The 22,716-nt window shown below is 56.8% G+C and overlaps 1 protein-coding gene and 4 non-coding genes across 5 annotated transcripts; 4 read left to right on the forward strand and 1 right to left on the reverse strand.

Moving 5' to 3' along the window:
• Positions 1–936: 936 nt before the first annotated feature.
• Positions 937–17,147, reverse strand: EFHD1 (EF-hand domain family member D1). The gene is made up of 4 exons (XM_074877900.1): positions 16,822–17,147; positions 8,971–9,118; positions 3,739–3,873; positions 937–2,608 (listed from the first exon to the last, which is right to left on the reverse strand). Exons 1-4 carry the CDS (start codon positions 17,124–17,126, stop codon positions 2,474–2,476), a joined length of 723 nt encoding a protein of 240 aa, XP_074734001.1. The 5' UTR covers positions 17,127–17,147; the 3' UTR covers positions 937–2,473.
• Positions 17,148–19,415: 2,268 nt separating this feature from the next.
• On the forward strand, positions 19,416–19,534 carry LOC141947517 (5S ribosomal RNA). The gene has a single exon (XR_012630172.1). It is a non-coding gene; the product is annotated as a 5S ribosomal RNA (ribosomal RNA).
• An 826-nt stretch (positions 19,535–20,360) lies between these two features.
• LOC141947492 (5S ribosomal RNA) lies at positions 20,361–20,479 on the forward strand. The gene has a single exon (XR_012630147.1). It is a non-coding gene; the product is annotated as a 5S ribosomal RNA (ribosomal RNA).
• An 826-nt stretch (positions 20,480–21,305) lies between these two features.
• Positions 21,306–21,424, forward strand: LOC141947521 (5S ribosomal RNA). Its single transcript, XR_012630176.1, has one exon. It is a non-coding gene; the product is annotated as a 5S ribosomal RNA (ribosomal RNA).
• An 800-nt stretch (positions 21,425–22,224) lies between these two features.
• On the forward strand, positions 22,225–22,343 carry LOC141947503 (5S ribosomal RNA). Its single transcript, XR_012630158.1, has one exon. It is a non-coding gene; the product is annotated as a 5S ribosomal RNA (ribosomal RNA).
• Positions 22,344–22,716: the final 373 nt, after the last annotated feature.

Consider the following 22,716-nt stretch of genomic DNA (forward strand, 5'->3'; position numbering starts at 1 on the left):
CAACTAACAGCCCCTATTTTAATCGAACAAAACTACTACAGACACACTGCTCATTTCCTTATTGAAGCTTGTCAGCTGGAGTTGACTCAAATCTATTAAAATAAAACCACTGGAAACCCTTTTTCCACCCTCTCCTCCTGCTGCCCCGGGCTCCTCACCCAGCGGCACGTTCAAAGCAGCACGAGTCAGCAGCACTTGCCACACTGCAGGGAAAAAAAAAAAAAAATCAGAAGCAAAGTGTTGCAATTTTCTTGTGGAAATAGAGACTAAGGAACCTTCACCCTGATTTTACCTGACCTCCGAGACCCGAGGGCTCACAGACACTCAGCAAATGCATCGACTGCCAACAACGCACAGAGCAGAGCTGCGCTGGATAAAATATTTACATCTTCCGTTTCATCGCTGGATCGTACCTCAAACGATGCATGGTTGTATCTCCTCCTGAGCACACCTTCCCACCAGACTGGCCGTGCCAGCAAAGCTTAGCAGATCAGCAACAGCAGAAACAAAATGCTTGGACACATTTTCAGATGTCCACATATTTTATTTTTTTTTTTCTCCCTTCTATAAAGGCAGAAAGAGGAAAAGCAAAGGGAAACCTAGCTGAAGCAACCTGCCCAGCTCCCAGCTGGGGCACTACCGGGGCTGAGACACAGTGGCTATTTTAAGAGAAGGGAAGGCTGACAGCATTCAGATGTCAACATTTAGCAGTGGACAGTATTTCAAATATTTACACAGCCATGTCCCTTTCTGAGAAATTGCAAACATTAGGTTTTTTTACACCAGAACTGCTGTACAGAAGGGGAAGTGCTATCAAGAAGGGGCTGAACACTTCCCTCACTCATCCAAGTCAGGACACCAAGCTTTGGGGATCACTACAAGAATTTGTGAGCAAAGCGGTGTATTCAGGGACCTAAAATAAACCACAGACAAGACTGAAGATAACAATAATGCTTTATTTGTACATTTCAGCAACAGGAGAAATAATTGAAGATGAAATTATCTGCTTTGTTGTAAAGTATAAAAACATTTAATTATAAATATTTAGCTAAAAAAGCGTGATTTATAAAATATAATCTGTGAAGATATATATACACAGTTTAATTGTTTAGCAATTCTTTCACCTGACATTAAAGAGTAGAGGTTTTTCTATTTACTATTCCACGCTCACAGTTTAGTGCTCACAGTTTAAGAAGCAAAACAGACAAGTGAAAAGACAACTGGTGAGTTTCGTTCTGGAAAGAAGAAAATATAAAATGCACGAACTGGGGCAATAGCACAGACAGAATTTGAGCAAACCCACGTTTCGAGAGAGGTCTCTGAGGGAACACAGCTCCCCTGCCATGACCTATATCCACACAAGCAGTGGGCATTTTAACATTTGTGGGCAAGTTTCCCATGTTTGCAGAAGAAAATGGCTAATAATATAGTGCAATCCCTCGGAATTCCGTTCAGCAAAATGTGCTCACCTCGCTGCTCTTCCCTTCTTGAGCAGGGGTTGATCAGTATGCTGGGCTGGTGTTATCTGTCATGGCTCTAATGAAATCAAACAATGTCACCTTCATGATTCAGGATATGAGCAAATTTCCAAATAGAAAACCCCAGTGTGCCACCCCATTGCATTGTCCAGCTGGCAACATCCCTTAAAAACAGATACAGCTGCCTAAGGCTGGAAAATACAGTGAAGCCCTACAGTACACTAAACGTGATGGAATGTGAAAGAAGATACATGGTCAGGCAACTCAATTTTCTATTCCTCATTTAAGAGAGCCAGCTTCCTCCCTTCGAAGTCTTGGGAAATCTCGCCTCTTATTGAAAGGTTTGTTACTATGGCACTTCAGAGAAGAAAAACTGGAAGACTCTACAACATGCTGAGTGGCAGAAAATGCTACAGGAAATGATAATTAATTTGATCCATGTCCCTAGTAACTATCTTTCTCTCTTCACAGTGTTTTCACAGTGCCTGCGGCACGGGGCTTTGAGGAAGAACAGGGATAGTCAAGGATGCGTGACAACACCCAACAGCAGTACAAACGTACAGGAAGTCAGGCTGTACTTTGTACACCCTGGTTTACACAAGACCTCGCCACTTGCCTGTAAGCAAGGAATGAATTAATACGGGGTTAAGAGAAAAAGGATGTATAGAAAAGAAGGAAAGAATCAAGTAGGCAAACATGACACTTGTCAGTGCTCACCCATGATTTGCTATCTGCTGTTTCTGCTTCAGGGTGATGTGCTCCTGACAGTTCAGGGCAAACAGCGCGTACACAGCTCTTGCGATGCACATCACTATGAATGCATGGTAACTGCAAGAGCTGTGCCCTTTGAAATTCGGGAGGGTCTTCAGGAGAGGAAGGCTAGCGAAGCTGTGATGAGTTTTAGGCAGGATCCAGGCAGTTTTCTCCAGGTAGAGCCCTGATCTGGGAAACGTACCAAGTCATGTGCAATCTCAGAGTGCATACTGGCTGGTCGGTTACTGGGTAAATGCAGACTTTAACTCCCTGAAAGCCGCTCGGCGGTGTTTCCTTTCCTCCTCTTCCCGCTTTCGCTCATCCTGCTCAGCTTTTATCTCTGCTTCAAACTTACTGGCTGAAGAGAGGGCTTGGACCTTTATGAGAGAGAAAATAAAAAAAGTGTCAAGCCTCGCATCAGCGGGAGAGCCAGAGCCTGAACTACTCCCAGATGAGCAACGCAGAACTGTTTGCTGCACCTCCCAGTGCTTGCTGGGAAGCTGTCAGGATGGGTCAAGAATTAATTACACTGCAGTGCTTGGGTATTTACACCCAATATGTGTTAGCTTGCTTGACTTTAACATCAACAAAAGGAAGGTCATTTACTAAAAAGTCACTAATAAGTGACCAAAACAATGCTGTCAGTACTGGGTCACAAACATTCTTTCTGCAAGCAGGCAGCACAGCATAAATTGTGAGTATACAGTGGGAGAAACTACTGCAGAAAACAGTTCTGAACCACAGCCAAATCTGAGAACATCATACTACACCATGGATAATCTGCAGATCAAAGAGACATTGTTTATTTGCTGGCTATTTTTCCAGCTTTTATCTCAGCACATCTGCTGTGCAATAGCTATGCTATGCTCTTGGGAAAAAACTTCTTATATAAACAAGCAGGATTATTTTCTCTCCAAGAGAGCGTTCAAAAAGGGTGCTTTGTCAGCTTCAAATGGTGCAAAGCTCTTTCTGCCAACCCCAGGACCCTGCAGAATAATTCTGATTCCAAAGGTAACAGAGAGCTGCTCGAGAAAAAGATGTCTGAAATCCTATACTCCAAAATACTCCATTCACCACTGAACTCAGAGTGTTCTGGGTGAGGGAGGTTTTGCAAAATGGGAAACTCGGTCCCTATTGTATTAGTTTCCAGGACACTTTTGTCTTTAAAGGCGGTCAGCCAGCTAGTCCCATAGAGCTCCCAGTCACAGGGACACAGGTCAGCCAGTCAGCTCTACCAGGGTAAGACCCAGAGCACAGATGGTGAATTGAGCTGTTCTAGTGTTGACACATCTGCAGAAGAAGGCTGTAGCTAGAGTCCAACAAAGTTGCAAGAGAAAAGCTATGGCTAAGTTGGGGGAGGGGGCGGAGGGGGCATGAAATACACTCCCCTTTACCTAGGGAGAAATCTGGCAGTATCTTCAGTTGAAAAGCCAGCAGGGTCAGTGCCTCAGTGGCAATTAAGGCCTGCGTGCAGAGGTTTCTCATGTTCCTCTGTGCCACACCATACCTTTGCTTCAAAGAAGTTCTTGGCTCCTTTGACTCCTTCAATGGAGACATCGATCTCTGAGAGCTTCGCAAGAGTCAACAGGCCACTGTCCTCCTCGAGTTCCCCAGCTGCAGCTTTATGGAAAATCAGCAGAAACTAGGAAGACAGAGAGAAAATATTCAAGTTCTTCACTGAGGCTCAAACAACTTAAAATGCAGACAGCACATTTACCTGGAGAGTGCTGGAATTCACATTTCTGAGTACAGGAAATCAGGTCTTTATAAACCAAGTGGCACCATGGAACTTGTGCTCCAGTGCCCTGGCTCCAGCACACAGCCCTGTTTGACTAAAAGGGATAGGAATCTCATAGGAAAAGAGGGTTTCCTGGGGAGCAGAGCCCTGCTGAAGCACAGCTCCTACCGAGCCTGGGCTGCTACATGGCCAGAGGAAGGTGGCCACCTCTCCACCTGCCTAGTCCAACCGTATCAACCGGCTCAGACATACCTCTTTATGTCCCCACACCCTAACAGTGTATTCACAGACCCCCCACCAGCTTCCCCAGTGTTCTGGGGGCTCAGATCACAACCCATGACAACAAAAGCAGGGCAGAGACAACCCTGGCTCACACCTGAACCCCAGGCTCCCTGAACCAAGGCACCAGCACACTCCTGTTAGAGACAACAGCAGCCCAAGTGCGTGCATGCCCTTGTGAGACACTTGAACAAGTGTCCACAGAGCAACCTGTTTTGAAACCTTTGTCCTGCACCGGATCATAGACATTTAATAAATCCAGAGTCACTACAGCAGAGTGCCTATTGGCAAGTGAATTGCAAAGGGAAACAAACTAAAAGAGAGCTGTATTACACTCCAGGAAAGAACACTTTTTTTTTTTGCAGAAGGGACAAAACCTGCCTGCTTAAAAATAAAGACCTCTGCACCACCTCCCACCTGCTAACCAAACTCCAGGCTAAGATGTGGATGCTCTCTGCGTAATTGGAGAGGTCCTCTAACTCCCTGCTATTCTTGGCCATCCCAGAGGTGTCTCAACTTTGGAACAGCACAGAAAGAAGAGAGACGGGAACAAGCCACCCAGTACAAAAGGAGCACAAGCAACAAAGCTGCGCCACTGCACTACTTCAGTCCAGGGCAGAGGGCTGCGAATACCATGTAGAGTTGTCCTGAAATCCATTTGCACAGGAACATCAAATATCTCAAGTGCTGTGCTCCTCAGACTGCCGGGTTTGGGACTTTGCTTCTTCCTGCAGAGAACCCGAGCTGTCCCAGAGGAGGGCAGCAGAGTCCTAGCATCGGCGCTGAGCCAGCCCCTAAAGCCTCGCCTGCTTCAAGTTGCTCGCAGAAGCTGGTGGAGATGCAAGAGTCTGGGAAGGCCTCCCATGGGGAAGGGTGTGGAGATGACAGCAGCGCTGGCTGCCCTCTCGCAGAGGCAGCATCACCAGGCATTGCTTCATGCAACAGCCTCATAACCCGTGTGCTCAGCACAGAGCAGCCAGAAAGCTGCTGGGGGAGGGAATTTTTTCCCCTCCAAACACATGTAAGAAATTAAATGATGGTCTGCTGAATGGGCAGAACATCCTGCTCAGAAAGAAACCAAATCCTCCCTAAGACATCCTCTCCCTCTGCTCAGATCCGCTGGGTTCAGGCTAGTTCCTCTCCTCCTCCACCACCGAGCACGGGGACACCGAGGGCCGGCAGCCAGACTGGCATTAGTCATGGTTCCTCCTCATAGTTTCTGCTCCACCCTCTGAGTCCCACTTCCTGGCATCAGAAAAGAGCAGCGGAGGCAGCGCAATCCTGAGGCCTGGTACAGCTCTCACCCCGGGAGGGACTGGAAACACCCAGTCATGAGTACAAGTGTGCATGAATCATCCTGAAACTAAGGGACAGGGCAGCAATCCTCCAGTGGAATATGGGCTGCCGTGGCCGGGAAGGGCGGGCGGAGCTAAAGGAAATCACGGACTGAGCCACCATCTGGGGTGGCCACAGCATAACGTCAGCCCCCAGGATCCAGTGAGGTGGCCTACGGGGCATCATGCTGGTTTCCACAGGAGCTCTGGAGAAATCCTTCCTCCCGTCAGCACACTGCCTGCAGCTCACCTCACAAGTTATTTGTCCTCAAGGCATCAGTCTCTACTAACTGGAGAACACCAGGAATCTACATTCAGCTCCCACTCCCAGCCTGTCTCATGCCCTTGCTGGACCCAGGACACATCACATGCAGCTAACCCTCGGGGAAAGGTCAAGAGAGAAGCAAAAGTGAGTAACTTTGGTACCTTTAAAAGCTGTGCTCTCAAGGAGGACGTGACACACACTTTCCACCCCGCTAACCTCATAAGAGAGAAGAAATATCTGCTCTCACATCCTTCGTGATCCAAGACTCACCCCATGGTGCCAGGTCTCAGAGCAATGCTACAGTTACAACAGCCTCACCGGGCACTGTGCTGGCCTCAGGGATGCGAGGGAAGGTACGGGATTGACCAGCAGCAGCAGCAGCCGCCTTGCAACAGCTTGCCAGAAAAGCAGTGCCACCCATGGTGTGGTTTGCACCAACCCTGCTAGCAAACACATGATGTGGGTCAGCATTGAACCTGGTGTGGGCGTGGGGGACAGTGGGCGGATTTTTGTGGGTTGTAGATAGCAGCTACAATTAGACATTACTATTCTAGCAATTAATTCTGGTTTCCTGTGGTAATGACGGAACTAGACAGTCAGAGGTGTTTTTTTTCCCCCCACGGTACCTATCTTTTTAAGCCTAAATTTCTTTTCTTGAGTCACAGAGGGAGTCTTGTGCAGTTAATTGTTGATATATTGATGGACGCTCAAAGGTCAGTGGTAGAAGGCAGCTTTCCTAACAGGGCCAGTAGTTCATCAGCAGCAAGTCAGAGCCATACAAGCCTGCTTTCCAGGCAACAGCCTACCTGGGATGGGAGGACATGACACTACCCAAAAGCAGCAACAAAAGGTGACCTATTGCAAGTCAAAGCGGTCCTCACCAATTCTCTGGCCAGGCCACAAGAAGCATGTCAGGACTCCTTATTCTCTGGAGAGGCAGACAGGAGCCCCCAGTGCTCAAATTACACCCTGGTGAGTTCGGACACTCATTTAAACCAGGGTTTCTCCTCGTTTTGTCAGAGTGCCCCAAGTCACCTTGGTCACCCTCCATGTGCTTGCTCATCACCACCAACAGGAAGCAGAGTGGAGCAGGGCTGCGGGCTGGTTCAGGCCTCCTCACCCACCAGAAAACCTGTGTCCCTGCCAGTCCTCTGCCCAAACACAGCAGCTGGACACGGCGCATCTGCCACAAGGCAAGAAGCCTCCTGCTCCTCTCTACCACGGGAAGCTTTGGGTACGTGCCAAAGCTGCCGTGTAATTTGTCCCCAGAGCTCTGCCAGTGATGTTCCCATGTGCCACTCAAGCTTATGTTTGCTTGACCATCGTTTTGCAGCTGGTGAGAAGCTACAACAGCACCCGCTGCCACGTGCCAAGGGCTGGCAGCACAGGCAGCCTGTGCCGGCTGACGGGCGGCTGTGCAGGGGGCTGTGCTCCAAACAGGTGGCAGCAGAAGAGGAGCTGCCTTGCCACTTGTGCCATGCTCCGGGTGCCAGGACACCACCGCATCTTCCAGAGCCTTGAGGATAAAGGCACTTCTCTTTCACAGGAGAGAGCCCCTGCGGCAAGCCCAGAGGCTGTCCCCAGCTCTTCACCCAGGGTGTGGGGTGGCCCAGAGGCACGCAGAGCGACAGAGGGCTCCTCCAGCCCACGCAGTGATTTGGCAATCATAGTCTGACTTGGGGCTAAGGGCACGGTGCTCTTCCTGCTCCACTGGATTCTTTGCTACCCCCAGTTCACCTCTGACCAGGCACATCTCCTTCCCTGCTCAGAGGAGCTGCCAGCTTAGGGCTTTGCTGCTGTGCACAGACAGGCTCTCACTTCCCAGATTTGCATGTCTTTCCCCCTCTCTCTAAGGGCTGGGCCCCATAACCCAACAGTCTTTGGCCTCTGTCTTCTACTACTGCCCTCTTGCAGTGAAAGAAATGCAGCAAAACCCTTGGGGGACGAAAGCAGGTGGAGATGATGTGACATGCCAGCACACAGGCAGGGCAGCAGCTCTCTGAGCTGCCAGTCACCCCTCACACCCTGACCAGCCCAGCCGGTCACAAGCCCTGGCTGCTCATCCTCCCTCCCAGGCACTGCCAAAGGTCTTGGCACTTCCAAAATGAAGAACTCCATGTCCTGAGTTGCGGGGAGCTCTGCACCTCGTCTCCACACCCAAACCCCCACCCTGGAGGAGGCATGGTGAGAGCACAGCCCCTGCAGAAACAAGGCAGCCCAGCTGCTCAGGGCCCTTCGCAGCCACCCCCTAGGGTGGGAGGAAGCAGCACAGCCCTCACCACCAGTGCAGGACACAGAACACTAACTCAGAAAGCCACAGTGTGACGTACGATTCTGACCGAGACAGCAAAGCCTGGGAGGAGGAGATGATGCAACAGGAGGTTTCGGTATCTGGGCTCCCCCTTCCTGTTGAGACAAGTTGGGTACCCTTGAGTGGATGCACGTCACTGCTCAAATGCCCCTCTTCCTCCAGCCGGCAGCAGTTCCTGGCCTGCCCACACTGCTTCCAGTGGTCTCAGCACAGCGGTGACAGACAGACCTGTTCGCTGTGTGTCCCTGCTGAGCCAGCATGCAGTACCAAACTGCTGCATCGCCACATTTAGTCCTTGCTGCAGGGAGGTGACCACCCCTCGCGAAGCTTGCCGTGGCTGCTCACTGCATGATGCAGAGAGGGACCCAATATGAACTGGAAGAAGCCACCTCCTGCGCCCCATGACACCAGCTGCTCCGAGCAGAGCCCTTGCCCTGCACCCTCAAATGAGGCCTGAGCTGCTGTACTGCAGGAGCCCAGCAACGCTCCTTGTACCTGAAGGCATGTGCCACCTCCAGCTACAGCAGGGAGCTCTATCAGCACCCCCAGGCAGCTGCAGCAGGGCTCAGATGTGCTCCCAAAGCAAGCAGGGAGGCTGGAGAGCTTTGGCATCAAGTACCATTACTGTCACACGGAGATGGATGTTGACAGCACTCCGCATGGCACGGGGAAGCTCACCTGCTTCTCCACTGCACCCACAGATGGAGAAACACGGAGGGGACAGGGCTACCTACAGCCAGAGTACAGGGCCTGGCTGTCTTCTCCCTCTGCCCCACAGCCACATCCCCGTCTGCTCCTGCAGCCACCCTCACCTCACGGAAGCTGAGCTTCCCGTCAAAGTCTTCATCCACCTCCTTGATCATGTTCTTCAGCCCCAGGTGGGTCTGCGGGGCTCCCAGTTTTTCCATCATCAGCTTCAGCTCCATCAGGTCGATGTACCCATCCCGTCCTGAGTCATACCTGCGGATGCAAAGGGGAAGGGGTCAGCTCTCATCATCCCCCATGTCCATCTTCCCAGAAGAGGAACTGTGCAAATGGATAAAGTCATGGGGTGGTTCAAAGCTCAGGAGAGAGGGGAAGCCGCACGACGCAGCCAGTGCTGAGATATGTTAAGCGCAGGGAAGTAGCTGGCAGCTTTCAGAGCTGTCTCAGAGAGAAGTGCTCAGAGGAACTCAGACCGAACCACCCACACAAAAGGTGCATGGAGGAATTCAGCTTATCTCAGTGGGATTTCCATCTCGCCCACTTATGTGTCCAGCTCAAAGGTTACGTGCACACAGCTTAGACCATACACCAGCGTGGTGAGGAAAAGGCATGCCAGAGCCAGCTGCTGCCAGGTATCCTGCTCGTTTTGAGGAGAAACAGGGAGCAGAGACCAACCAGAACCTCCCAGCAAATAGCAGCTATCTATCTTTGTAAGCAAAACACACCCCCTCTAGCTGTTAAGATCTTTACTCTCCAAAACGCTTTTGTACTACACAAGCACTGTGCTTCAGGGCAGCTGTTTATTCAGTGTCCCTGGGCAGAGCAGAAAGGCAGTCCCGGGGCAGCACAGCAATCCCACCCAGCCGGTGCCTCGGGCTGCACCACAGGGCCAGGCTGGCAGAGGAAACCAGTGCCCACCTCTAGAAGCAAGACCAGAGCAGGACCATGCTCCCAGTGGAGCACAAAGGGCTGCAAGGACTCGTTGCAGGAGGAGAGAGCACCCATTTAGGGATGGAGAGGCAGTGACCTGCCATGCTCAGCCCGGGACCATGCACAAACTCCCACCTTCCGCTGAGGGTGTGAGTAAAGCATCCGGCCCACTCAGCAACCAGCACTTCACACCCACCAGGGCCATCGCTGGGTTTCAAAGTCCAAAGGCTGGAGGGATGGGCGCTCTGCTATCAGACAGCCAGACAACAGCCCTCCCTCATCCTGGTCCTGCCATCAGGGTCCAGCACAAAGCAGGGTCTGCCAAGCTGGGCTCAGCCCTGGTGCACAGCCTGCCACTGCCTCCTTGCCACCATCTCAACCCCAACAGTTAAATCCTTTCAATCATTCAGAAAGGAAACCCTAGGCACAGCACTGAAGCTTTCCCATTGTCAGAAGCTGGTCAGATCCTCCCACTCATCATCTTTCATTGACTGTTAGCTCTCTTCCAAAGAAATAAGGGCTGTAGCCATCCCAGACAGAGACCTGCTCAGTTGTGGTTACCCTGGAAGAAAGCCCTTTCCAGCTGAGAAACCTCACAGCCACAGAGGAAGCTGTGGCAGAGGAAGGCATGAACAGAGCTGCTGGCCCCGAGCTGCTCACAGGCATGGGCAGCACCAGGCAGGGCTGCAGCCAAGAGCTCTGCCCTTGCCTCCACACGCACAGGCACAGGGTGCTCTTACCCCACACTGAGGTGGCCTCCACAGTTTTCCAGAGTCCCACCACCTCCACAACCATCTTTATACTCTCTGTGACACTTTGTTTCCAAGGGTCCCAGGCCCTAGAGATCCCAAATGACAGGGACATCACCACCAGGCTGGTGTGCAGCCCCTCCTACCAATCTGCCTGCAAGCTTTGCACCCAGCAAACCTGTGAGCCCACCAGGCCAGACGGCTTTCTGGGAAACTAAGAAAGAAATCTCCGTCAGAGCAGAAACCAGGTCACAGACCTGAGACATCACGAGGAGGAAAGGCAGCGGGTTCATCACAGCAAGAAAGGCGTCAGTTAATTAAGGCACACGTTCACAGCATCACCCAGCCCAGCTCGGACACGCACTTCCAAGACCTCACAGAAGCGTAAGAAGCGCAATGTTTAATTGTCAATTTGCTTTACCTTTAAGTTTGGGAGAAAGGGTGTGGAGCCATTCCTCTGAAGTAAGGCAGTTGGAGAGGCAGTGCCTTTGATCAGATAAAGCAGCAAAGCCTATCGTGGCAGGGAGGCACTGGGGATTGGGAATGGGGTGGTTTGGGGGTTTTTTTTGGCCCCAGTAAACTGACACTGCCCTTTGGCTGGGCATGGAAGCAGGACTACACTGAGGCCCCCACCAAGGGCTGCCCATTCAGGGCCAGGACACTGCCCAGTCCCCCTCAGAGGCATTAGATAATGGAGATGGAGGCAGAGAGGGCACAAGCCCAGCCTGTGCTTGCCATGGGCACCTCACCCTTCTGCTACAGACACTACCTGCAGGCAAACACCATCCCTAGGTGCCTGCCCCAGCACTAAGCCCGGGGGCCAACGCGCCGCCCCGAAAGGGTTAAGCATGGGGCACAGCTCCAGGGCTCGTCATCCCTGCAGAGAGGCAGCACAAAGCCAGGATTGTGAGAAATGGGGTCTTGCCAGTAGCAGCCGTGGCGGCAGAGCAGCACGCTGTACCAGCCGCACAATGGGTGTTGAGCACACCGGGCCGGGGTACAGCTGGTGCCGAGATGCACCCTGAAATCTGGCTACTGGTGCCTTGCAGTCAGGGACAGCCAGACAGAGGGACACTGAAGCCCCCAGACGCTCGCTGCCAGCCCCGCAGAGCAACAGCAGCACCCTGCAAACTGCTGCATTCCTTCCCCGCCCCCCTCGCCTCCTGAAACAGCCAGAGTATTTTAGGACCTGGGTACAGCCACTCGGCTGCCACTGAGCCGCGCAGCCAGACTATTTAGGGAGAGGCATATTTATAGGGCATGAGAGATGGCGCAATTCATTCCCCCCGCCCCCCCACAAGCACTCAGCGCAACGGGGCAGGGTTGCACCTTGTTGGCCGGCACACCTCAGACCTACCAAAAACTCCACTGTCTGCTTTTTGGGAGCTTCCTTGCAGGGCCAGGGCCCAACGCTCACACCTGTTTCACTGCCTGCACAGCAGCCCTGTCCCAGTGACAGGCACCTGTAAGCCCTCACAAGCAGCACAGGCAGAGCAGGAGGAGGGCACCAGGGCAAGCATCCCAGCATCCCATAGAGCCATCCCATCCTGTACTCCAGGAGTGGCACAGCAAGAGTACGCAGCACTCGGGTGCCTTGCCAGCCCCCCCAGCCTCGCTGTCACACCGGAGATGTGCTTCCTTTGGGCTCAGAGCTCCCCAGGCCACAAGCCAAGCCTCACCGCGGAGATACACAGGTATTACGGACAGAGGGGCTCTCGCAACGACAGGGAAAGACATCTCGCATTGCAGGTGGGCAACTTCAGCAGCGAGTCAGTGCTGTGGCCACGGTGGGTCCCCACCTGCGACGGCTGGGACGCCGCAGGCAGCTACGAGCACCGCAGCCGGCACGATAAGGCTTCGCAGCGCCGCCACAGCAGCGTTCCTGGCAGCAGATGAGACACAGGCAGCGGCTGCCAAAATCTGCTGCAACAAGGATGCGCCCAGATTCCCACGCTGGCTTGCTTCCACCCGGGCTGCAGAGCGTGCCCAGCTGCCGAAGCACTGGGGGAGGAAAGCAGAAGCAGAAATTGGGGGAGGAAGGTGGAATACTTGCTGAACAGACTTGCTTAACATTAAGAAGTGGGTTACACATGATTTCTGCCCAAGTACAATCACTGTAATGGTGTTATGCAGCACAGCTTGGGGGGTTACACCACAGAAGAAAGAAGGGTCAAGAGGGAGGGAAAAGGAGATATTGAGGGCTGCATCACCTGTAATGACTCTGCAGTCACCTCCCCAGCTGCCTGAAAAACCCCAAGGAGAAAAAAAAAAGGTAGTTGAATGAGAAATCCCAAATTCGGAAGGATCAAAGAGTAGTTTCTAAACATTCATGCTTCTTGAGAAAGGCTGGAAAGAAAACCTGCCCTCCCTGTACACGTTTGCCATACCTGAGCTTGCTCCACATGCTATGGGCACCTGCACTTTGATCTGCAGTTCCTGCATGCTGCAATGGCCTAATACAGGCTTTGAAATAAAGCAGTCAGAATAATGGTGCTGAAGTAGTAATAATCTCCTCTTAAATATTTCAAAATCCTTTCTAAGTAGTACTTTATTCCCTCTGAGCATCCCGTTTCACCTTACATGGAGAGCGAGGTGCTGATCTCTTCTCCCTCAATTCCAATAATAGGTGTGTGGGAATGGTCCAAAGCTGCCTCAGGGGAGGATCAGGCTGGACACTAGGAAGGATTTCTTTACCGAGAGGGTGATCAGACACTGGAACAGGCTTCCTAGAGAGGTAGTCGATGCCCCAAGCCTGTCAGGGTTCAAGAGGCATTTGGACAATGCCTTTAACAACATGCTTTAAGTTTTAGTCAGCCCTGAAGTGGTCAGGCAGTTGGTCATTGTAGGTCCCTTCCAGCTGAAATAGTCTATTCTGCTGCTGAGAGCTTTGGAAAGAATTCCTCCATACAGGAGTGGGAACAGGAACAGGCTCCTCAGCCACGTGCAGCTCCGTCCTCCCCAGCCCAGGCAGCAGCAGCTCTCCTGCTCTTGAAGGGAAAAGGGCAAGATGAAAGTCTCCTCCAGCAAGATCTCCTCTGAGAGGCTGGGCAAGACCCAAGGCACTGAAGCCTGCAGGGCCCAGGCTGGTTGGCCAAGTCCCCATGGGGATGACCCCCCCCACCACCGAGTGCTGGGACTCCAGAGACAGCCGGTCACAGACCAGAGATGGCCGGTCCCACCGGGAGCACGGCAGTCCTGAAGCGTGCAGGTCTGCTGCAGCACATCAGACACGTCCCTCGGTACGGGAGCAGCCGGTGAGGGGCTCCCAAGTGCCTCCAGGAGGGCATGGGGACATCACAGCCTCTCCCACCGGCCAGGCACAAGGCACTTGCGAAACATGTGGGCAACACACGAAATTCCTTAAATACAAAAGCAATAGCATGGCTGGAATTTCTCCACTCCCTCGCACCCCACAGATGAAGCCAGTGGCTGTTTTCCTCCCCCCTACATCCCTCAGAAAGGTCACTCGCGCCAGGCACAGCCTCACAGCCTGGCTCTGACACCCCCTCTGCCATTTCCCTGGACAAGATGGCACCAAGGGGAGCTGTGAGACTCCAGAGCTCCTGAGGGTTTGTGCACAAGACTTTGGGAAGGGAGGTTATCATGGTTACCACAGTCCTCACACATTGTCAGAATAGGCAGCTAATTAGGTCACATTATAATTAGCCTAAGCTGCAGACTTCCTGGTCCCTTTGCCAAAAAAAACACCCACCCCAAGAGCTGCCTGCACCCAGCAGCCCCCACATGCTCCTGCACAGCCCCAGCACCCACAGCAGACACCTGCACCCCATCTCCAGGGGAATGGGGCTGAAATGGGGGGATGCTGCCGAGACAAGGCTTGGACAAGAGGGTGAAAAGCGAGTCCAACCGTGGCAGCAGGAGCGAGGAGCATCGTTTCTGCTTTGGAAGGACACTTCCAGCGCAGCCAGCCGCACTCAGCACCCAGATGCGGCACTGGATTTTGGGAAGCCCTGTGTTCAGACAAGCCCTTTGCCTCCACCCTGGCACAGGGTGGTCACAGCCACCAGCCGTACTGTGGGACGCCCTGACAGACACCAGAGCAGCCACTATCACCAGCAACTCTCTCTTCCCAGCCAGAGCACCCTGACCCGGCCCACATTGTGCCTGCATCCCACAGGCTCAAGTTTAGTCTGAATACAGATTTACAAGTCCCACTAAACTGCTAAGAAACACTTCTGGATGGGAAGTTTGATAGCGGAAACCTGGCATCCCGTGGCAGTGAGAAGATACATCCCTGACTGTCAATGGTCTTTTTACCGTGCGTAAGAAAGACCCCAGGTTGTGGTGGCCAGGTCCAATAAGCCATACAGATAATAAAAGCCTTAATCACATTAACTCAAGCTCTGACGGGCAGGAATTAAGGAGAACATTTCCTCTCCTCCGGGATCACGTGGTGTCGGCCAGTACTTGAAACGGGTCGCTGGGAGCATATGGAGCAAAGACCAGATCCTCCACCACCGCTAACCCCGGGCGCCTGTAACAGAGCGAAAACCAGGACGGGGTTTTTGGTCCACCTGTCCAGGAAGCACAGGGGAGCAGGCAGCCCAGCTTCTTCCCCTTTTGGCACGGCTGGCCGGCGCTCAGCTGCGATAGTCCTCACAGGGCGTGCAATGTTTTCTAGCTACATTGACCAGCTGATTAGCATTCAACTGCAAAGCCTAGGTTTCCCCGCTTACAAGGCCGGCGTTTAATGAGCTCATTGTTGAAAAATTCGGCTGCAATTCAGCTCTTCCACTTTTTATTTCCCAAACCACTGCTGTTCTTTTCCTTATCCCTACTGAGGCAGCGCCGCTGCCCACTCCAGGCTCTCGCCCGCAGCTTTTGGGCGCTGCAGCTGCCGGCATCGTTTGTCCTCCTGCCCTCGCAGCGCCACGTCTCAGTCCTCCAGAGTGGGATCCCCTTTAACGGTGTCAGAAGGGGCACAGGAGCAAGCAGAGCAGCAGTCTCGCCTGGACCACCTCCCTTCCCACACCCAGCTGCCGACACAACGCTGCCCATGCAACAAAGAGCTCTGGTGAGCTCACAAAAGCCCATCGTGCCTGATCTCCCAAAGCGACAGCCCCGGCTGGGGCCAGCAACACCCCGCAGCGCTGGGAGCATTCAACCAGACTCCTGGGCTCCTCGCAATGACCCCAGCCTCCAGGATGCCCAAGGCAGCTTTCAGGTAGGAGGAGGAGAACCTAACAAGTTACAAACCCCGCTGTGGTCACCTCCATAAACTGAAGTAGGTCTTTGCACCTTGCCGTGCCAGCCCACGTAGCACCTCTGTGGCCCGGCCACCCTGTGCCTGGCAGCAGCTCACCCCCGGTCTGGTAGCCCTGCCTGTGGCCAGCTGGCACGGGCAGCTGCCTGCCCGACCCTCTCCTTGGGGCTGGGAGGGCCTCAGTCCCCAGGAGCACAGCGTTTTGCGATGCTGGAGGAAAACCTGAGCGTGGGTAATCAAAGTTACCCAGGCACAGCCCAACTGCAGGAGCTCAGGACGGGGCTCCTGGGGGAGAGACACGGGCTGGATCGTGGCCCCGGGAAGGGCCAAGTCTTTCTGCTTCCAGAACCGGCTCACTACATTGCCACCAGCAGCTGGACTTTCACACAAACCTTCCTGCCAGGAGGAGATCTCCATCCCAGCCCACAGGAAGGGGGAAGCGAAAGAAAGCTGTGCCCAAGCTTCCTTTGGGTGCACAGGAAGGAGCACAAAGCCTGGCAAAGAGAAGAGAGCCATGGATATGGCCATAGCACTGCCGGGCAGCGCCAGCAAAGCTGCTGGGGATGTCCAGGGTGGCAGTGGCTGCAAGCAGATGTCCAGGGTCACTGCAAGGCCCTGGGACACAGACCCGCCAGGTGCCCCGGGGTGGGGGACGGCAGCGCCTGGGCTCTCCCAGCCCCCCATCCCACTCAGAGTGTCCCCCAAAGCTCGTGGGTACCACCACAAACAGCCATCGTCCTGAAGGCTACAGCAGAGGCAATCCCAGGCCCCAGGCTGAGCTCCAGCCCCGAGTCTGAGGCGAACAGCCCCCAGCCCCCCCAAAGCCAAGGAACAATATGGGGATCAGATGGCGCTGGTAACCCGCCGCAGCTTCTTCCAGCCTGACCGCAAAACGGCAGAGAAATGCAAACAGCTCGCCAAGAGCAGGCAGCCTCTCTCCAGATGTCCCCCCGGGGAAAAGCGCGGTGAGGGCCTACGGAGGGGGGGGCGGGGGGGGGAAGGCAGAGCCCCAAACCCGACGGCAGAGCCCGCAGCCCGCCCCCCGCCCCACTCACAGCCGGAACATGCGCTCCATGTCCTTGATCTGCCGGCGGCTGAACTCCTTGAACTCGGTGTAGGGGTTGAAGACGGCGGCCCGCCGGGGCTGCGCCGCCCCCTCGTTGATGTCCTGCCGCCGGCACAGCTTCGCGCTCAGCTCCGCGCCCGCGCTGCCCGTCAGGCAGCTCCGCGCCGCCTCGTCCCCCGCCGCCGGCGGCTCCTCGCCCTTGGCCGCCGCCTCGCCCCCCCCGGCCGCCGCCGCCCCGCTCTCCTCCAGCTGCAGCCGCCGCTGCAGCTTCTGCGCCAGCTCCTCCGAGGCCATGGCCCCGCTCCGCGCCGCGCCGCTCCGCTCCGGCCGGGCCCGCCCGCCCCGGCCCGCAACTTTATTCCCTCACTTGGAGGGAGCGGGGCGGGACGGGGCGGGACGGGGAGGGACGAGGCCGGGACGGGGCGGGCGCTTAAGGAGGCGCGGCGGCTGGCCGGGGGGGGGGGGGGGAACGGGGCGCCCACGCGTGGGGCCAGGCCGCGCTGCCCCCGGGGTTACCCCCCAGGTGTACACCCCCAGGCTGTGACCCCCTCACGCGTACGCTCTCCCACACGCGAATCCCCCCAGGCAGGGAGCACCCCCACTCAGGTACGACCCCGTGGTCACCCTCCCACGCACACCCTCCCGCCTGGGCAGCCCCCCCCGCGCCCCAGACCGCGGCACTACGCGGGCCCCGGCGCGCACAAGGCCCCGTCCCCACACGGCCCCGCCCCGCCCCGTGGGGTGAGGCAGCCCCCGGCCCGGCCGGGGGGAGCAGCCGGGCCCCGCCGGCACCCCACGGCCCACCCCACGCCTGCAGGGACGGCGGAGCCCACAGGGACCCCTTAAGCCCCGCCACGCGCCTCCCCTCTCTTATCTCCCTGGGCTAAAATTAACTCAGGACAAAGCTCGGCTCAGCTCTGCGCTCCCCCTCCTTCTCCAGAGAGCGTGGAAGCGCCGCGGCCCCTTTCCACCACCCCGCTCCCCTTCGCGGGCCAGGGCCCAGGGCCACCCCGGCGGTCCCCCGGGCTCTGCGGGGGACAGGAGGGTCCCTCCCGGGCCCCTCCCTGCCTGGCCCGCCTGGTAGGAGGCTGGTGGCGTCCCCGGAGATGGGATTAGGGCTGGCGTGGGGCAGTTTAGGGTGGCTGCTGATGGGATTTACCCAGCGGGGAGGAGGGGGAGAGGAAAGCACCCGCTCGGACACGCCGCCTGCTTATGGCGCCTGTGCGTCACAGGGAGCCTGTCCCAGCGGCTGTTATGTGGCTGTTTCACACCCCGAGGCGGGCGGTGAGCAGCTCTCTGACCCTGCCATGATGTGGTGACCTACAGTTAACCCTCTTGGGCAAGCTCATTCCCACCAAAACTTCTCAGAAGATGCTGGGGCTGTTTGCAGCAACCCTGCCTGCTCAACCTGCTGCATGGGCAGCTGGAGGCTGCCCCGGCAAGGCTCAGGATGGCTGCAGGGTCACCACAGCACAGGAGGGCCACTGCGGGTGTGTCACACCAGGAGTGCCTGAAAACACGGCCGGCCGCTGAGGAGAAGGGATGGCATGTGCTGTGCCCACACCGCTTTGTCCTCAGACAGTGCTCCATCCATGGCGGAGAGCCCAGGGAGTTCCCCCCAGGGGCATGGGGAGGAGAGCTGGGAGCTACTGCTGGGCACGGGCCACCCTGGAGATTCATGAGCCCAGAGGGGCTTGTCTGGCTGCAGGCTGTCCAGGGAGCTGAGTAGAACAAGGGTGAAATCAGCAACAGCACAGCCAGGTTGCCATCTGCTGGAAAGAAATTTGGCGGGTATGAGATGGCTGCTAAATAGAAAAAGCAAAACAGAAACTGGAGTCGGTACAGAGAGAGAAGGCACAAAAACCAGGAGTAAGAGCGCAGGGACCTGTTCCAGGGGATGGCAGTGAATATGTATGGAGCTGGGTACAGGGACAGTACGACAGTGCAGGGGTACAGTACACGCTGCAAATCTGAGTAATGGTGTTGGAGACTATAGCATGGGTATGTGGAGCTGTTTCTGTAGGGGGTGTGTGCATAGGGGTTACCCAGCAATTCAGCCCAAAGGTTGGTGGGGCTGTACCACAGACACAGGAGAGCAGGTGTATGAGGGGTTGTGTGTGGGTATTACAGTGGGGCATCCTTCTAGGAGACATGTGCGATGGGTTTGACCAGTGGCATGTTCAACGAATTGCAACAACTACAGTGTTACTGTCAGTGTGTCAGCGTTTCATAAAGAGGACACTTGGAAAACACACAAAGGCACAGAGCCATACCACCCTGAGACTGCCTGCGAGGGTCACTCAGGCCATAGTGAGGGGTAGGAGCACTGGGGGGGGTCTGCAAAAAGCCTTTTGGTGGGGGAGGTGACGGGGGGTCATGGTGGTGGTGGGGCTCTTTGAGTTGGGGTGTCCTGGCGCTGCAGTGCATGGGTTGGTGAGGCCATAGTCTGGCGTGGGAGCGCGGGGGGGCTTGTGTAAGAGGCCTTGTGGCAGGGCAGGTGTGTGTGGGGTACGTGTGGGTGTGGTGGTGCTTGGGCTGTTTGTGTTGGAGTCACTCGAGAGGGCTCTTGTGGGGCTAGGGGGTGCCTACAGCCATACCACCCTGAGAACGCCCGATCTCGTCTGATCTCGGAAGCTAAGCAGGGTCGGGCCCGGTTAGTACTTGGATGGGAGACCGCCTGGGAATACCGGGTGCTGTAGGCTTTTGCCGGGGCCCGGGGGGGCGCCATTTTGTTTGTCGGGGGTGCTGGGTGGGCTCTTGCGGAGGGGCAGGTGTGGGGGCCGTGTTGGCGGTGGCGCGCAGGTGTTTGCGGGGCACGGGCTGCGCAATCGGGGTGTCCCGGCGCCGCCGTGCGTGGGTCGGTGAGGCCGTAGTGTGGGGGGGAGCGCGGGGGGGCTTGTGCAAGAGGCCTTTTGGCAGCGCAGCTGTGGGGGGGGTACGTGTGGGTGTGGCTGGGGGGGTGGGGCTGTTTTGGTGGCAGTTTGGTGGTCCCCCGCCCCGTCAGGCGGTGGGGCTGTAGCGCAGGGTGCGAATGTGGTGGTGGTTGCGGGAGAGGGCGTTTTGGTGGGGCAGTGGTCCAGGTGTGGGGGGGTAAGTGCAGGTGTTGGTGGGGGGTGTGTGCGTGTCGGGGTGGCCCGTCGCCCTGCCCCGATGGTGGGTGGTTGGAGCTGTGTGGTGGGCTGGGAGGTGGTGGCGGTGACGTGGACGGGTCTTTGGCTTAGCCAGGGTTCAGGTGTGTGGGGTGGGAAACGTGCAGGTGTTGGCGTGGGGGTGTTGTGGTGGGTCGTGTGTGCGTGGGGCGTTTGCCCCCTGCCCCGTGGGGGTGTGGGTGTGTCTGGTGGGGTGTGAGGGCGTTGTAGGGTGCAGGAGAGGGCTGTTGTTGGGTGGTGGGAGTTGTGTGTGGGGGTGTTTGTGTTTGTGGTGTGCGTGTGGGTGCTTGTGGCCGTGTGGGGTGGGCGAGTGGGGCTGTAGGTGTGTGTGGGAGCGTGTGGGCGGTCACTCGAGAGGGCTCTTGTGGGGCTGGGGGGTGCCTACGGCCATACCACCCTGAGAACGCCCGATCTCGTCTGATCTCGGAAGCTAAGCAGGGTCGGGCCCGGTTAGTACTTGGATGGGAGACCGCCTGGGAATACCGGGTGCTGTAGGCTTTTGCCGGGGCCCGGGGGGGCGCCGTTTTGTTTGTCGGGGGTGCTGGGTGGGCTCTTGCGGAGGGGCAGGTGTGGGGGCCGTGTTGGCGGTGGCGCGCAGGTGTTTGCGGGGCACGGGCTGCGCAATCGGGGTGTCCCGGCGCCGCCGTGCGTGGGTCGGTGAGGCCGTAGTGTGGGGGGGAGCGCGGGGGGGCTTGTGCAAGAGGCCTTTTGGCAGCGCAGCTGTGGGGGGGGTACGTGTGGGTGTGGCTGGGGGGGTGGGGCTGTTTTGGTGGCAGTTTGGTGGTCCCCCGCCCCGTCAGGCGGTGGGGCTGTAGCGCAGGGTGCGAATGTGGTGGTGGTTGCGGGAGAGGGCGTTTTGGTGGGGCAGTGGTCCAGGTGTGGGGGGGTAAGTGCAGGTGTTGGTGGGGGGTGTGTGCGTGTCGGGGTGGCCCGTCGCCCTGCCCCGATGGTGGGTGGTTGGAGCTGTGTGGTGGGCTGGGAGGTGGTGGCGGTGACGTGGACGGGTCTTTGGCTTAGCCAGGGTTCAGGTGTGTGGGGTGGGAAACGTGCAGGTGTTGGCGTGGGGGTGTTGTGGTGGGTCGTGTGTGCGTGGGGCGTTTGCCCCCTGCCCCGTGGGGGTGTGGGTGTGTCTGGTGGGGTGTGAGGGCGTTGTAGGGTGCAGGAGAGGGCTGTTGTTGGGTGGTGGGAGTTGTGTGTGTGGGTGTTTGTGTTTGTGGTGTGCGTGTGGGTGCTTGTGGCCGTGTGGGGTGGGCGAGTGGGGCTGTAGGTGTGTGTGGGAGCGTGTGGGCGGTCACTCGAGAGGGCTCTTGTGGGGCTGGGGGGTGCCTACGGCCATACCACCCTGAGAACGCCCAATCTCGTCTGATCTCGGAAGCTAAGCAGGGTCGGGCCCGGTTAGTACTTGGATGGGAGACCGCCTGGGAATACCGGGTGCTGTAGGCTTTTGCCGGGGCTTGCAGCGCTTGCCCCTCTCTTTTCCTTGGGTTGTTACTGTGGGGACAGCATTTCAGGTTTGCAGATGTTGTTGGGTCTCAGTCTGGCAGGGAGCGCAGGGTTTTTTTTCTCAGTGCTTTGTATTTTTTTTTCAATTTTTGCAGGCATTTCCCTTCTTTTTTTCCTCTTAGTTTTTCTCATCTCTTCTGTGCAGGCGCTTTTTGAGGAGTGACTTTGTGTCCGCCGCGTTTTGCAGGTGTGTGTGGTGTTTGGCTCTCTGGTGGGGTGTCTGCGTGTGATGCCATGCAGAGGTTTCGGCGTGCCCCGATGCCTGTGTAGGTGCCGCGGCGCACCCCCGCCGGTGGCTGTTGGTAGCTGGGCTGTGCTGCGGGGTCTCCGTGGCGGGGCTGGGGACGTGCCGCGGGGAGGGCTGCGCCGCTGGGGCCCCGTGCCGCTCCTCGGGGGCTTTGGTGTTGCCTTGGGGCGTGTGCAGGGCCGGCAGCAGGGGTGCAGGTTTGTGGGGTGGGAAACGTGCAGGTGTTGGCGTGGGGGTGTTGTGGTGGGTCGTGTGTGCATGGGGCGTTTGCCCCCTGCCCCGTGGGGGTGTGGGTGTGTCTGGTGGGGTGTGAGGGCGTTGTAGGGTGCAGGAGAGGGCTGTTGTTGGGTGGTGGGAGTTGTGTGTGGGGGTGTTTGTGTTTGTGGTGTGCGTGTGGGTGCTTGTGGCCGTGTGGGGTGGGCGAGTGGGGCTGTAGGTGTGTGTGGGAGCGTGTGGGCGGTCACTCGAGAGGGCTCTTGTGGGGCTGGGGGGTGCCTACGGCCATACCACCCTGAGAACGCCCGATCTCGTCTGATCTCGGAAGCTAAGCAGGGTCGGGCCCGGTTAGTACTTGGATGGGAGACCGCCTGGGAATACCGGGTGCTGTAGGCTTTTGCCGGGGCCCGGGGGGGCGCCGTTTTGTTTGTCGGGGGTGCTGGGTGGGCTCTTGCGGAGGGGCAGGTGTGGGGGCCGTGTTGGCGGTGGCGCGCAGGTGTTTGCGGGGCACGGGCTGCGCAATCGGGGTGTCCCGGCGCCGCCGTGCGTGGGTCGGTGAGGCCGTAGTGTGGGGCGGAGCGCGGGGGGGCTTGTGCAAGAGGCCTTTTGGCAGCGCAGCTGTGGGGGGGGTACGTGTGGGTGTGGCTGGGGGGGTGGGGCTGTTTTGGTGGCAGTTTGGTGGTCCCCCGCCCCGTCAGGCGGTGGGGCTGTAGCGCAGGGTGCGAATGTGGTGGTGGTTGCGGGAGAGGGCGTTTTGGTGGGGCAGTGG

Source organism: Strix uralensis, chromosome 9, assembly GCF_047716275.1.
Source record: "Strix uralensis isolate ZFMK-TIS-50842 chromosome 9, bStrUra1, whole genome shotgun sequence".
Taxonomy (NCBI): Eukaryota; Metazoa; Chordata; class Aves; order Strigiformes; family Strigidae; genus Strix; species Strix uralensis.

Coding starts and splice junctions, on each gene's coding strand:
- EFHD1 (XM_074877900.1), bottom strand. CDS start 17,126: ATGGCCTCGGAGGAGCTGGCGCAGAAGCTGCAGCGGCGGCTGCAGCTG. Junction 9,119..16,821: donor ATGGAGCGCATGTTCCGGCT/GTGAGTGGGGCG, acceptor TTGCATCCGCAG/GTATGACTCAGGACGGGATG. Junction 3,874..8,970: donor GGAAGCTCAGCTTCCGTGAG/GTGAGGGTGGCT, acceptor CTGTCTTCCTAG/TTTCTGCTGATTTTCCATAA.